The sequence below is a fragment of the Engraulis encrasicolus genome, chromosome 15 (genome assembly GCF_034702125.1).
Source record: "Engraulis encrasicolus isolate BLACKSEA-1 chromosome 15, IST_EnEncr_1.0, whole genome shotgun sequence".
Taxonomy (NCBI): domain Eukaryota; kingdom Metazoa; phylum Chordata; class Actinopteri; order Clupeiformes; family Engraulidae; genus Engraulis; species Engraulis encrasicolus.
In genome coordinates this window covers 39143659-39159806 of record NC_085871.1, presented here as the reverse complement: position 1 = coordinate 39159806, position 16148 = coordinate 39143659, and the positions used below count along the sequence as shown (strand labels likewise).

The window sequence follows — 16148 nt, the reverse complement described above, 5'->3', positions numbered from 1 at the left end:
ATTTCCAGTCTGGCGATGCTTTGAGTTGCTGTTTTGATTAGGCATCCATTTAATCAATCAGTGAAACCAGAACAAAGTTCTTGCATTTGAGTCCAACAACTTCTCTTCCCTGTGTTTTTGCGAACCACTGTTATTTCTCGCCCAGCCTTACGTCAGCCATTTGCGGCTTCCGCGTTGAATAGAACTAATTGCGGAAGTAGACGCTTCTCTGTTCGGGTTCAGGGTTCCGCCTCTGTCGGTCTTTCCTCTACCCGAGACAGAGAAAAATCTACAATTTAACCACTTGAATATCACATTTAGACATAGCAAATTAGTTCTACACACAGTAAACGATGGCAGGACGGTTACCGGCGTGTGTGGTTGATTGTGGCACGGGGTAAGTTGCTGCTGTTGTATTTTGCAATTCTTGCTAGCATAGCTGGTACCCAGATATGATTGCTCTGACGAACAGGCTAGCTGGTTGGCTAACTTAGCCAGTCAGCAGTCGTCTTCCAGAGCTGGCATATCAGGTAGCTTGGGCGGAAATGTTGGGTGTGTTCACTCAGCAGTCTCTGCTAGATCCTTTGCATAGATGATACTCTGATTGAAAATGACATCTCGGCGAAGTCTACATATTTCAGTGTTGGAAGGGCAGCGTATGCAATGACACAAAGCATCAGCTAGTATTTTTTCATTCATTACTATGCATCGGCGAACCATGCTAATACCAGCTAGCTACCCACGGATATTCTCAAGATGAGGCCAGACAGCAGAGATCAAATATGCCTCCTGACGTGAACTTCCTCATTTGCAGCTATAGAAGAAGAAAGCACCATCACCTTGATGGGCGCCCCTTGTTTAACCTCGGGGAAGTTGATGCCATTGATTTCATTGCTTAAATGGGTCACATACTATTAGCGATCTGACAATGTAGCTGATAGCTAGCTTGTCAACAGCTAACCCGTATAATATCTGCCACAGCTAGGCAGCTCTCGGGTTAGCGGAGCCTTGTTGCCAAATCTGACAGTCAGCGGCCGCATATGCAGATGTCTTTCCTACTTCCTGGGTTTAATGTAGGCGAGTTTAGCTCCGCTCTTGAAAAATCACACGCCATTAGTCTGTCTGGTTCGTAATAGAGTAATGTTACAGCGATAATTGTCACCTATTATTGAAAATGTGCGGTTTGAAGTTGTTTTGCACGTGTAGAAAGGATGCTTCGATTGAGTCGCGAGCATCGAAATACTGCTGCTTTTCTGCCGTCATGCTACTGTTGAATTTCTGTAGTTCCTTATAAGGCATTGTCCCCCGTGACACTGTCGACCGGTGTCTGCAGCTAGTTCTACACAGGTTGTCACTGTGTTCTTTTTTTCATTTGCAACTTCCCCTTTACGTCCATTCCCTGTCCTATTTTTTTTTTTTTTGTTAAACTGGCATTTGACTCAACGATGGGATTACCTTTCCAAAACGGAGTCTTTAAAGCTTTTCTTTTATTTATTAAAAAGGGTGGTTTCTACAGATACTGAATTAAGTGCTCAGGGAAGACCTCAGGCAAGCATTTTTGCACTGCTGCGGTGATTGTAAAGGCCCAGTAATGTGGCCTATCTGGACAAGTAGGGAATTCGTTCTGGAATGCTGACAGACCCCGCCCTTTACCTTACCTTGCAAGGTGTTCGAGAACTGATGTTGGGCGGGTCTACAAATCAGTTCTCCTTACACACAGGGCTATCGAAACTTTAGGCTACAACAGGCCCCAGATCAGGTGTCAACTGAAGTTGCATAGGGTGAGCTGACGGGGTGAACTGCAAGTATAGACCTGAGACAGCTCTCAGCTAAGCTTATACAGTTACACAATAACAGAGAAGTGGAATACACACCTCCCGGCAAAATACAGTAGTAACTGTAATTATTATAAAGGCGCACATTCAATATTTGTTTGGGTTTTTTTTATGGACAGACAGGTGCTGACCTCAGCAATTATGGTAACATGTTTTTGGTTATATGATGGTTATGGAATTGAATCAGGTTGTTTACAGTATCAGTTTGAACACACCCAAGAGTTTTTTGCAATCATGGCACTTAGTCTGAAGCTGTGGTCAGTCTCGCCATGGATGTGTGGATAAATATTTGGATAGAAAGATTTAACTCCTGGATTTACACATACAATTCAACCAAACAGTTGCTGTACCAAATCTTAACTGCACTTGTCCACTCTGAGGAAGTGTATCCTCAAATATGAAAATATCAAAGCGTCACGTACAAGAGTCCAAGGGAGGGGGGAATGACAAAAATGGCAGCATCCAAACGGAATGACATTAAAGCCGCGCTATGTAGGAATAAAAGGTTGATTTAATCACAGTCCTGAGTCAGCTGGTGCATATGTGAGTCAATAGTACTGTAAGTGAACGATGACTCTCGCGACCACTTTCACGGTCCTCTGTCAGAGAAATGTAGCTTTTGACAGAGCGACCCGGTCGAGTTACGTGGGAAACACTTCTCATACTGAAAAATCGCTGTGCATAACGCCAGATAGGATCACATTTGCTCTATCAACTGCTGGCATTCTGTGATGAAAACATTCTCACAGCGAGCTTAGTTAAACAGCATTATTTTGTGTAGACTGAGACAGGCATGCCACGGGCACCGCGCAAAGTAGGTAATCCTACATTGTGCCCATTTATATGATAGGACCATCACTGTGCAGGCAGCACTTTTGCAGTTGTATTGTTCATATCTCAGAAGGTATGCTCTCAGTCAAAACTTAGTCAAAACACATTTACTGCTGTCTTAGACAGGGGTGTGACGGTCATAGTGAACCATATAAGCACTCTGCAATGATAGTCATTGTGTTTACAATTTGCTTAACTCGGGGGCATTGCCCACTGTCCTGTGCACAGCAGTTGTCAAATCAATAACAATTGAGTGCATGGACATATTATACACTTGCTTTCAGTGAGCTGGGAAGAGGCTTCAGCCTTGCATAGTATGTTCAGTGTTTCCAGCTGAATTTTTGTTAGACAAGGTGGTGGGGTGTTAAGTTTGCTTTTTTTGGTTAAGCAGCATTAGAAATTACATTCACAACATGAAATCCTTATCTGTTCAGGGGCCTAGTCAAGGTGATAGGTGTTTCTTGTCAAAGTGGCCGCCTTAGCAATAAAGTGCTGGGGAAACCCTGAAGAGTGTGGTGCATAGTATACTCATTTAATTCTTCTTGTCTGCCCTTTTCTCTCCCCCTCTCTCATCACTCTCTCTCCATCCCTTTTTTGCTATCATGATCTCTCTCTCTCTCTCTCTCTCTCTCTCTCTCTCTCTCTCTCTCTCTCTCTCTCTCTCTCTCTCTCTCTCTCTGTCTCTCTCTCTCTCTCTCTCTCATCCAGATACACAAAGCTCGGATATGCCGGCAACACAGAGCCCCAGTTTATCGTTCCATCTTGTGAGTATACTTCTCTCCATTTTTGTTTTGTTTCTGTTTTGATTCATTTTTAATATGTTCCTTTCTTGAGACTTAAACTCTCTCTCTCTCTCTCTCTCTCTCTCTCTCTCTCTCTCTCTCTCTCTCTCTCTCTCTCTCTCTCTCTCTCTCTCTCTCTCTCTCTCTCTCTCTCTCTCTCTCTCAGGATAACGGCTAATCACAGTTTCAGCTGACCTAGTATTTAATTGGAAATGAGTGTATTTGTTATGTAGCCACACATAGTGATGACCAGGCTATACAGTTGATCAGTCTGGTTTGCCTTTGTATGAAGTTGTGTTTGGAAGTTAGAGAATACTATGCAGATTACTGTTGCAGAACACTAACGGTTAATCACATTTTGAACTGAGTTAGCATCGGCTACTGATTCGAAATGAGTACAGTATACTCTGCAGACAGTGTTGCCCAATGCTACTAGTTACTCAGGTTCCCACGTAGCATTGGGTGTGTTTCTCGTTACTAACAAAGTTAGCAACTTACTTGGTTGCAATGCAATTTCCCATTGGAAACCTAGTAAGTTGCTAGCTGGTTAGCAACGATGCTTTCGAGAAACGTGGTCCTGATTTAGAAATCAGTGTTTACAGTAGCCTTATGTGATGCTGCTGATGGCAGCACAGCTTGACAGGAAACGATCTCCCAGGCTGCCCGCGCAAACACAGGAAGTGGGTTAATACCCCACCCCTCCATTTTCCCCTCTTCCTCTCCTTCACCCTTCTTCTTATCCTTCTCTCTTCTTCTATTTTCTTCTTCTTCTTCTCCCTTCAATTTTCTTCTTTTCCTTCTGCTCCTTTTCCTCTGTGTCCTTTTACTCTCTTCTTCCTACTTCTTCCTCCTCTTCCTCTTTCTGTGTATGAAGCACCAGGCACTGCCAAGAGTAACACTCTGCCTGCGTTTTTAAGTGGGCAGCCATCGCTTTGAAGCGCTGTAATAGTAGACAACTTCAAGGAAGTTTCCAGCAGAGGAGGGGAGAGACGTGTGTGTGTGTGTGTGTGTGTGTGTGTGTGTGTGTGTGCGTGTGTGCGTGTGTGTGTGTGTGTGTGCGTGTGTGTGTGTGCGTGTGCGTGTGCGTGTGCGTGTGCGTGTGCGTGTGCGTGTGTGTGTGTGTGTGTGTGTGTGTGTGTGTGTGTGTGTGTGTGGGGTTCACGTGTACACCTTCATCACATGTACATTTATGAATATAGTGGTTTCGCTCCTCTTAGTTTTTAGATCTTACTGATTGTGACTATTTCTCTTTTATTGTCAAATGGTCTTTGTATTTGTACTGTGTCCTCAAGTATGTATGTCTGTGTGTTCTAATGTTGAAAGATTCTTTCAAGTCCTCCTACTTGTCCAGCACTTTGGACAGCTACCTCTGTTGTATTTTAAAGAGCTTTTATAAATAAAATTGACTCTTGCCTTAGTGCTTCAGGGTGCTCAAACTAGACAAGAGCAGAAGTACTTAAGAGAGGGGAAGGGAAGCGCAGCGCACATCCCACTCTTCTTCATGCACGGACTTGCAGAAGCAGCGACTGACTGTGCAATGTCCTGTCCACACTCCACATCGCCTCCTCCTCCCCCCCCAGCTGCTTCAGCCACTGAAGGCAGCAGTGTGTGGTCCATCCACACTAGTGTGTCTAACAAGCTTCCTTGTCAGCAGTATAGACTCTGTGCCTTGCTTTCAATCATGGTCGGCTTTCTTTCCAACATCGGTAATGGATGATTTGTATTTACTTGGTTTAACCAGATCACACCCAACAGGATTAGTTGTTAGACTCTGCTTTCTGTAACAACTGTGCCAAAGACTACAGGTGTTGTGCATTGTAAGCATCATTAAGTGTCACTTTACCTGTTTGATTAAATAAATAAAATGCACATTGTTGGACCGCAACCAACTCCAGTGGTGCATCCAAAGTCCACTTTCTTCTGCAGCCATCACAGGCACACAGTGCAGGTATCCACTGTATCGGATAATAAAAATCGGACCTGAGTTCTGCTCTGAATTCAAAAACAATTTGGTTTTCAGGGAGTGTGTTTATTGTTGCCTCAACCGTTTTTCTGAATGTGGGGTGTGTTTCCTGACGGCATCATTGCTAACCAAGTTAGCAACTTAACTTGGTTGCAATGCTATTTCCCCATTGGCAACCTACTAAGTTGCTAACTGGTTAACAACGATGCTTTTCAGAAGCGGAGCCCTGCTTTGCTTTTTCGAATGTTTTTTTTTGTGATGTAGGTCTCTCGAATAGCAATTAACTCTCAATGCGGTCTAGCTCCTCAGTAGTGTAGGTCTATACTACTGTATCAGATTAAAAACACTAGCTAAAGCTTTGATACGGGTGTAATCGGACAGAAACCATTAAATTAAGTGTGTGTGTGTGTGTGTGTGTGCTGTTGTAGTCTTCTCTATGCTGACAGAGGTAGACTTCAGACTCCTGCCTCTATTAAACCACCACAGCAATGTTATGGCAACAGCAATAAGCTTAGCTTTAGCATTGTTGCAACTCCGCTCTTGGGTTTTGCACATCTATCCATGATATTCGCATATTCTCTGGTTAGAAACCATTGCTAGAAAATATGTATAATGTGTGTCAGTTTTCTCTATGCTGACAAAAAAAGATTTCTGTTTCTGCTTTAGACCACAGTAATGTGTCAGTAAGCACACTTTCATGTGGTATATTTGGCATCGTAATAGTTGCAGATGGTTCTCTAAAACCCCTAAAGCTTGATACTGACTGACATGCTCTTAAGGGACCAAAACTTTTTTTGACCCCACACTGAGATTTGTTCAATACAGCAATAGCAGCATTGCAGCAGCATTGTTGTACTTTCCTTAGATAAAGCCGATCTAGCCATCTGACTGCCATATTTGGTGGTGGGAAATGAATCATCACTAGTAAAATCCTTATGTGTGAGGATTTGTGTGTTTTTAAATATCAGTTCCCTGCTGATGGTGACAAAAGAGGGACTCCTGCGCCTATTAGACCACATTAATAGCAGCAGCTGTAGCACCACGGTTGAACCTCTCTGCTGTTGAATCCAACATATTTTTGGTGGTCATGAATGAATCTTTAGTAGGCTGCTCTCTCTATGTGAGCGTGTATGTTTTTAAATAGCAGTTCCCTGCTAATGCTGAGAAAGGAAGACGACTGCCTCTGTAGACCAAAGATGTTCTTAGTTCTCCCAATAGAGTACTGTTTCCCAACGGGGGCGATACAGCCCCCCAGGGGGAGTTGGGGCGCGCTGAGAAAGATGCAGTTGAGAGGGGGCGGTGCTTAGTTGCCATTTGGGGGCATTAGTTCATTTAATTTGTTTTAATTCTAAGGGGGGGGGTGTTGTCAGGATTATGATGAGGTCAAGGGGGCGTTGGAAGGCTTGTGATGAGGCCAATGGGACATTGGAAGGCTTGTGATGAGGTCAAGGGGGTGTTGGGATGCTTATGATGAGGTCAAGGATACGTTTGTTCAAAAAAGGTTGAGAACCACTGCAATAGAGTGTCTCTCTCTGTAGACCACAGCAGCAGCAGCAGGTGTGTGTGTGTGTGTGCTCTGCTCTCTGCTGTTGACTCAAACATACCGTTTTTTTGGTGGTCATATATGAATCTTCACTAGTTAGCTCTATGAGCGTGTGTGTTTTAAATAGCAGTTCCCTGCTAATGCTGAGAAAGGAAGAGGACTGCCTCTGTAGACCAAAGATGTTCTTGTTCTTAGTTCTCCCAATAGAGTAGTGTTTCCCAACGGGGGCGGTAATGCCCCCCTGGGAACGTTGGGGAGCCCTAGGGGGGAGTTGAGAGGGATACAGTTGAGAGGGGACGGAGCTTAGTTGTCATTGGGGGGCGTCAGTCGATTTAATTTTTCAATTCTGGCGGGGGGGGGGGTGTGTTGTCAAGGGGGCGTTGGAAGGCTTCTGTTGAGGCCAAGGGGGAGTTTGTTCAAAAAAAGGTTGAGAACCACTGTAATAGAGTTTATCTCTGTAGACCACTGTAGCAGCAGGGTGTGTAGGTGTAGCTGTGTGCTGCTCTCTGGCTGTCCACGGTTAAAATAGTGCTGAGAACCTCTCTGCTGTTGACTCAAACATACCGTTTTTTTGGTGGTCATATATGAATCTTCACTAGTTAGCTCTATGAGCGTGTGTGTTTTAAATAGCAGTTCCCTGCTAATGCTGAGAAAGGAAGAGATCTGCCTCTGCCTCTGCCTACCACAGCACCAGGAGGTGGAACTGTAGCATGGTTGGACCTCTGTGTGCTGCTCTCTAGCCGTCCGCTGTTGAAATAGTGCTGAGATGAGTCAGAGCTATAGGGAGGGCGAGCAGGGCACCTGCCCCTGGGCCCATGACCCTCCAGTATTGGTGGTGGGGGCCCTATTGTGACCTTGGCAAGCTGTATAGGGGCCCCTATAAATGATATTGCCCTGGGGCCCTGTTAGCAATTGTTCTGCCACTGGTGCTGAGATGAGTCAGACACCACGCACCATGCGGCCAGAGCAGGAAGCAGGAAACGGCGGCTGACTGTGTTTAGAACCTTTCTAGTAGGCCTCAGAAGGGCTCAGAGCCTCCGTGCTCAGTAGTCATAGCTGTGGTCAGACTCGGCACACCTCAGCGCTTTTTCGTACAGGAGTTGTATGTGTGTGTGGGGGTGTGTGTGGGGGTGTGTTTCTGTTTGTGTCTGTTTGTGTCTGTTTGTGTCTGTTTGTGTCTGTTTGTGTTGTGTGTGGGTGGGTGGTGGTGTAAGGCCTTTTTGCAATGAGTTTGAATTAAAAACCTGTGTCATGACATAAGGGAGGGGGGCTGGGTTTAGTGTAGTAACCAGCCAGGGTTTCCCCCAGCACTTTATTACTGAGGCGCCCCCCTTAACAAGAAACACCAACCACCTTGACTAGGCCTCTGAAAAGAGACATATTTCATGTTGTGAATGCAATTTGGTGCTTAGCCAAAAAAACACACTTTTAACGCCCCACCACCTTGACTGACAAAAATTCTGGGGGAAACACTGCCAGCTCTGCCCTGCAAAGGCAAAGTGCAGTAACACATTTTGTCAAAACTGTGTTAAGACTGAAAATGGTCTTCTTTACACTGTTATGTTAAGACAAAGACTTATGTTCCAAGCAACTCTTTGTCCCGTTTTAGGGATATTGCAATGTCAAATTTGCAGTAACTAACCCAACCTTATACCAAGGCTTTGAAGGCATTTTTCTCAGTTTCAGTGTTGGCCGGCGTAGTTACTGCACTTTGCCTTTCTAGTAGCTAGCTGCATTCTACACACTAATCTGCTGGGGGGTGAGGGGGAAGTCTCTCAATGAAGTTTCCTCAATGAGGTTTCCATTAAAAAGCATTACCATAAACTGTGTTTCCCATTGACCAAGTAGCATTGTGTGGTGCTATGGGCAAAAAACATTGTGCCAGTGCAAGAGCTACACGCATACCCCCATCAATGTGTGTGTTTGGCTGTTGATCAATTTGTGACGCTCGGAATTTATTCTGTGGTGCTGTGCCATAGAATGGTCTATGTGGAACCAGGGCTCTAAATTAACACCAGCCAACCAGCCAAATTCTGGTGAAATTTCACTTTGGCTGGTAGAAAAGACAGCATCTGCTAACCGATATGGCTGGTGATGAAAAAAGTTAATTTAGAGCCCTGTATGGAACACAAAATCGGGAGGTGAGGTGAGAGTGACCTTAAAGTAGAGAGTGCACTATTCATCTGTACTTGAGTGTGCCGTCTTCTCTGCTGTACTTAAATGCCATAACTGTAAGTCGCTTTGGATAGATATGTGTAATATAATATAATGTAATGTAATTTAAATTTCATCTGTCTGCAGGTATCGCCATCAAGGAGTCGGCGAAGGTGGGCGACCAGGCGCAGAGGAGGATGATGAAGGGGGTGGACGACCTGGACTTCTTCATCGGAGACGAGGCCATCGACAAACCCACATATGCTACCAAGGTAAACAACAGACACCAATCCTTCAATACAGTACTGCTTCATAAGCCCACATATGCTACCAAGGTAACAGACCCCAGTACGCCAATACAGTACTAGGCCTACTTCATAAGCCCACATATGCTACCAAGGGAACGTTTCACCATGAAAGCTTATGACAAGACATCTCGCTGTGAAAGCTGTAAGCGTCTAAAAATAATACAACCGTCATCAGTAATTGCACTGCACATACATTAAATGAACGTTGCTTCAAACATCTGGTGAAGGAAAATGGCGTAGAGACAGACGGCACAGAGATACACTGGATGTAGGAAGGAACACTGCTTACAGACCGCAGAGATGCACATCTCTGAGAACCACTGACTGTGTGATGTAGTAATAATTAGACAAGCGCAGGAAATGAAGGCAAAGTTGAGCACACGGGCAGAAAATCAGGCCGCCCCAAAATAATTCTCTCACCCGCTGGGGTTCCCGTACGCTGCTGCCTCTGCAATACTGGAGATCCGATTGCACTCAGCTCCTGGCTTGATCAGACCAGGCTGTCCATTGTGCATGCACATAGTTCACGGCATTATGTTTTATGTGGGCAGTCGTGTGGCCATAATGGCGTGTGTGGCGTAATGGTTTTGAGATGGATGGTTTTAGATTGAAATCCATCTCTTGCCAGTCCAAACACCTTCACACATGGTTCAAGTGTCCTTGAGCAAGGGACACACCGAGGGACTCCGGGTACTCTAAGCAATAGTATAGCCCATAATAACTTCATGTCTCTTTGGATAAAACTGTAGGCAAATGTAGTGTAATGTAATGTAAAGGCAAATATAATGTGATGGTTATGTTATGTGAACATTTTGGATGAAGCCTCAATTATCTACGTGTCAGCCAAGTTCCTGTGATTGAGATCTGAGAATGATATTGTTATGATGCAAGCGACTTAGGGTAACGCTGGAGCAAAGCAAGCAGTGGTGTGAAGTTTCTGTTTCTCAAGGCAAGGAGGCCGTTCCTCTTTTCCGTACTGCCTGAAGGCCGTCAGGTAGTCAGTCACCTAAGCCTTTGTATTTATATAGCTGTTGTGAAGCATTCACGTAAACACTGTTTTTATGGCCCTTGGCAGTGGCTCAAACGACTAAAGGACTCTACTGTTATGCTGGGTTTCAGTCGTCCCCGAGTCATTTCTTGATGCCACCCCCCAAAATATTTCCCGTCATCTCTTCACTGTCACTATCAAGTAAACACATAAAAAGTCCAAAATGCTACAAAGTCAATGTTTTAGTTCGATCTTATCTATTTGACCTAGCCTAGCTGTTCGAATGCTTGTTAGCTAGTGTGACTGACCACATTTTTTTTGTCCCATTTCTGTTTTGAATGGAGGAAGTTGTACAGTAGCATCTATTTTCAGTGGTCTGAAGGGCTGCCGTGTGAGTGTGTGTGTGCGCGTGTGTGAAACCAGAGTTTCCCCCCAGTGATTTGTATCTAAGGCGGGCAGTGACACCTTGCCCACTCATCCCTCCCACGCCTAGATACCTCTGTTAGACACAAGCCTCAAATAAGGTGGTGAAATTTGAGGAGTATGTTACAGAGGGCTTGACACACAATATGATCTTCACTTTATTGTCAGTTGACAGTGAATTTCGCTCAAACACCTTTCAAGGGTTAAGTAAGGAGAGGACATAAACCTACATTTCAAGCATAGCGTTAATAAGCAGTACTTTAAATAACTGAAAGTGTCTTTGTATAAAACCTTTTCGCTACGTTTTATATTAATCTAATATTTAGTTGGCTTTTATGCATTTTAGTTGCTAAGCTCTAAACAAAGAGGATTCGTCAGTGTGTGTTTTGTGTTGTAGACTGTGTGTGTGTGCGTGTGCGTGTGCGCGTGCGCGCACTATGAGGCTCTCTCTCGTTGGGGTCCACTATCACAGCAGGAGTGTTGATGAGAGCGGGGCAGTATTAACTTAGCGTGTGTGCGTATGTGTGTATTTATTGTGAAGCTCTCTCGTTTGGGTCTACTATCACAGCAGGAGTGTGGGTGAGAGCGGAACCGTATTAACTTAGTGTGTGTGTGTGTGTGTGAGCGTGCGTGCATGCGTGCGAGCGAGCGAGAGAGGGTGAGGGAGACAGTGTTCCGGTTCCATGGCTGGATTAGCTGTGCTGTGCTGTGCTGTGCTGTCCGGCCCTGGCAGCTATCGCCAGCTGGCTGCTCAACTGAACTGACACCCTGACTGGCATTTAGATGAGGCCCTGTGTGTGTATAAGGGTGTGTATAAGTGTGTGTGTGTGTGTGTGTGTGTGTGTGTGTGTGTGTGTGTGTGTGTGTGTGTGTGTGTGTGTGTGTGTGTGTGTGTGTGTGTGTGTGTGTGTGTGTGTGTGTGTGTGTGTGTGTGTGTGTGTGTGTGTGTGTGTGTGTGTGTGTGTGTGTGTGTATAAATGTGTGTGTGTGTGTGTGTGTATATAAATGTGTGTTTGTGTAAGTAAACGAGAGAGTGCCTGAGTGGGAGAGACACAAGCAGCTTGTGTATTTGTGTGAGAGAGAGAGAGAGAGAGAGTCTGTAGGAAATAGGGAGAGAGAGAGGATGATGAGGTGTTTGAGCGACAAACAGGAAGAACTAAAGCTCTGTATGTTTGACACTTCGATGCACTTTAGTGCGCGCGTGTGTGTGCGTGCGTGTCAGAATGCTGTATCCAGCGGAAAAAACCCTCATCTGTTTGTGTCTCGCCCTGACCATTGCAATACACGAACCATGTGATGTACGCTATATAATCGACGCAGTGAGCAGTTTCCACGTAGCTCACTGCCTTTACCGGCATTTGAACCTACATGTATGACCTGGCTAGGGGATTTGAACCCGTGACCTCATAAAGAACTGCTGCTGCCATTGTTTATGGTTAGTCGAGCTGAAGAGCGCAATGCATCAAGTGCACATATTGTATATCTGTGCTGAGATCTGTCTCAGCTCTGTACGGTCTCTCTATTTTCTCCATATTATATGGGTCAGTTCCTGTTTCACTGAATAAGCCACTGTGTTCTCTCTCTCTCTCTCTCTCTCTCTCTCTCTCTCTCTCTCTCTCTCTCTCTCTCTCTCTCTCTCTCTCTCTCTCTCTCTCTCTCTCTGTGTGTGTGTGTGTCAGTCTCTCCCTCTCTCCCTCACTCTCTCTCTCCCTCTCTCACTCACTCACTCACTCACTCTCTCTCTCTCTCTCTCTCACTCTCTCTCTCTCTCTCTCTCTCTGTCTCTCTCTCTCTTTCTATCTCCCTCTATCTTTCAAATCAATCAAATAAAGCTTTATTAGGATGAATGATAATCATTGTTGCCAACGCAGGATACAGAGGAAAAATAATATAGAAAAAGACATAGTCTCATATTACTTTATAATTGTAATTTCAAAAAAGGAAAAGAAACTTGGAGAGTAAATAAGATCTGGGGTGCATTTCTGGAAAGCGTAGTTGCTAACTATGTTAGCTACTTTGTTGGTTGCAGTGCAATTTCCCATTAGCAACTACTGAAGTTGCTAACTGCTAACAACTACGGTTTCCAGAAATGTACCCCTGGTGTGATAGTGTGGTAGGTTAAATTACAAAGGAATGTAATTATGCTTAAAGAAACTAACCATGTATGTATCTCTATCTTTCTCTCTCTTTGTTTTTCTCCGTCTCTAGTGGCCTATCCGCCATGGCATCGTGGAGGACTGGGACTTGATGGAGCGCTTCATGGAGCAGGTCATCTTCAAGTATCTGCGGGCGGAACCTGAGGACCATTACTTCCTGCTGGTGAGAGAGCGAGCGCAAGACAGAGAGAGAAAGACCACATAGAAGCAGTCGGCAACTCTGGGAACGCCCATGAAATTGCTTGTTTGCCCCCACGTTGGCTAATCAATATGCCAAATGAGTGGCAGTGATTGGACCGCACTGGCATTCGGAGGGGAAAACAATGCAGTTTAATGGGTGGGCCAGAGGAGCCGACTGGATGAATCGAGTTCTTTCCATTATCTCAGGGGTGGGGAACCTGATAACTCGAGGGTCGTTTACACAGTAATGCAGTTTCATGTTTGGTCACGTGATCTTTGAAATGGCATTTGCAATGCAATTAAGTTGTATTTTCAGGGGACATATTGAAGGTGGGGTCTTTTGTAAAGGTGGGCACCTTCAATATAGCCTTAAAGTGCCGGGTGAAAACCTGGTTTGTGTTCATAGTACGTTTGTAGTGGCCCTCGAATGAAAACGGTTCCCCACCCCTGCATTATCCTAACTCCCGCCCTCCCTTGTGCTTTTGGCCTCGCGACGACGTTGCAGGACGTCATTGACGACAGAAGTTTAATTTAATATCTCACAAAAACGCAATTCAAAGGACGTTTTCTCATTGGCAGTCGGGTTGTTGCCAGGAAAAATCCTGGTTTAGGTTCATAGTACGGCCCTTGGAGGAATTTGAAGTGGCGTGTCGAATGAAAAAGGTTCCCGACCCCTGTCCTAGATCCATGTGATGTCAGGTGAATGCCCGAATTTGAGCACACTCCTTTACATTGGGTGGGCGTACTAAGAAAATCTTTGATACTACTACAGTACTTTCTACTGAAGAGTGTGAGGACACGCTGAACGCAAAGAAGTGTCGCTCACTGCCATTCTACTGTTGGCACTATCCTGTAGCATAGTGGTTCTTAACCTTTTTTTCTTGAAGCACCCCCTTACCTGTGCCGAAGACAAGCCGCGCACCCCCAACCCAAACTTCTACATGTGTATACGCACTAGAAAATGATTTAAGTAATTAATTACAATGATTCTTGCTTGAGACATTAATCAATACCTTAATGAACTTAAATGTGGATCAAAATATGTGGTAATTCACTCTTAATTTGGCCTAATTAGAATGTTTGAGAGCAGAATTGGTCACAACCTCAACACAAACAGAATTCCACGCACCCCCTGAAATTTCTGGCGCACCCCCCGGGGGCCGCACCTCAGGTTAAGAACCACTGCTGTAGAAGCATATTGGTTACCGCTCTCAGTGCTCTTCTAAAGGGGAACTTGGGTTATGACTGCACCAAAGGGGAACTTTGGTTCTAAAAAAAGGAACACTGCTTTTGGCATCTTGTTTTTCTTCACAATCTCCACACCGCTAGTGTCTCTTGGTCTGAAATACAATCCGTAATAGGAACTTGTGAAAACCAACATTAAGGCACCAAAGAATAAATGGAACACACTATTGCCAGCTTGCTCTATCGAGTAATGCAGCATTAAGAGTTTCACAGCAAATATGATTCTAAAAAAGGAATACTGTTTTTGGCATCTTCGTTTTTTCTTCACAATCCCCACACTGCTAGTGTCTTGGTCTGAAATACAATCCGTAATAGGAATAAATGAGGAATAAAATGGAACACACCATTGCCAAGCTTGCTCTATAGCGTAATTGCAGCATTAAGAGTTTCACAGCAAATATCGTCAGCTCAAAGAGAGCCTACTTGCTGCCTCAAAAGGTATACATTTCCCACAGAGTTGCCCGTAAATTGCTACAGGCAACAGAATTGCACTCGTTTAGTTGTTTGTCCAGTCTAATTTGCAGTGCGTGTGAAGCTTTCAGAGCACTCTGGACTACTCCAAAGGAGATATTACAGTCATTTTTACTTTTAGAGAGATCATATTCAGGCTCTCGAATGTAATCAGTTGACTAATAGACGACGATCTCCTTTGGATGATGAGATCATAGTTCAGGCTGACTGATGTCAGAGACTTTCCTCTCCGGCATAGGGCGCTTTTTTGCCCTTCATAAGTAAGGGCTTGCATAGACTGCTCTGAGCGTCATTAATGAATCATCATCATTGGTCAGCATGCAAGGCTGCTGACTTGTCCAAAAATGATCTGGACTCACTGGCTCCACCCCTGTCTAGTGATGGCCACTGGTCTGTAAAAATAGTGCCTTCAGGAAAGATAAGCAGAAAAAAACGCATGCCATTTTTTTTGCTCAAAGGTGCACTGTGTAAGATGGTGGCCAGAGTAGGTATTGCAACTATGCTGTTAAGTGAAACTGTGCTGTGTCTACTGCCAAATTTGATCTTTTCATGAATATTTACCAATTAATGAATGGACAGCATGAATTCTGGAAATAAACTACTAAACATTTTACACAGTTTACACAGTGATGAATTTATTGGAATAAAGCATACTGTAAGACCGAAAGGGATTGAGGAATAAGACTGCAGACTGATGCATGATGAGCTGGACTCAATGACTCCAGGTCAGCCCTAATGGAGACATTCTGGCTCCAACTCTGGGTAGTTTCAGTTAGAAGTGAAGTTTCTAAAGTGTTAGTGTTGCAACTAGATTAGAATAGATAACTTTATTAGTACCCAAAGGTAGATTCAAATAATCAATTCAGATTTTTTTTCTCTGCGACATTTCATCACGGACATTACTATGCAAGCTTGGAAAAGCCAGGTCACAGATTTGTAATCGGAAACGGATACAAGACAATTCCCATCCTAACCTGTAGGATGAGGGAGGAGGAAAAAAAACTGCTACTGTTGATGTAAACTTTGCATAACAAAGTAAGACACAGTGTCCGTGTGCTACATGCAGTGTGCTACTACAGCAGTGGTCAGCTATCTCCGTAGCATAGGGGTGGGGAACCGTTTGCATTCCAGGGCCACTTCTTGAAATTTTATTTTATAAGTCCTCCAAGGGCTGTACTATGAACACAAACCAGGATTTCCCCTTGCACTTTAGGCCTAGTATATTGAAGGTGGCCACCTATAAAATAGACCCCACCTTTTGCAGGTCCCCTGAAATAAAACTTGATTGTA

The 16148-nt window shown here is 44.4% G+C and overlaps 1 protein-coding gene across 2 annotated transcripts in view; it reads left to right on the top strand.

The window, feature by feature from the left end:
* The first annotated feature begins 204 nt into the window (after window positions 1–204).
* The window catches only part of LOC134464058 (actin-related protein 3), a 36099-nt gene continuing 20155 nt past the window's right edge, over window positions 205–16148 (top strand). Inside the window, exons 1-4 of one of the 2 annotated variants that reach the window (XM_063217495.1) lie at window positions 205–376; window positions 3354–3409; window positions 9235–9359; window positions 13015–13125. In XM_063217495.1, the coding sequence (XP_063073565.1) occupies window positions 333–376; window positions 3354–3409; window positions 9235–9359; window positions 13015–13125 (336 nt within the window). In that variant the 5' untranslated portion in view covers window positions 205–332. Of the gene's footprint in view, window positions 377–3353; window positions 3410–9234; window positions 9360–9407; window positions 9423–13014; window positions 13126–16148 lie in introns of those variants that run through there. The other variant, XM_063217496.1, reaches the window with a different exon arrangement.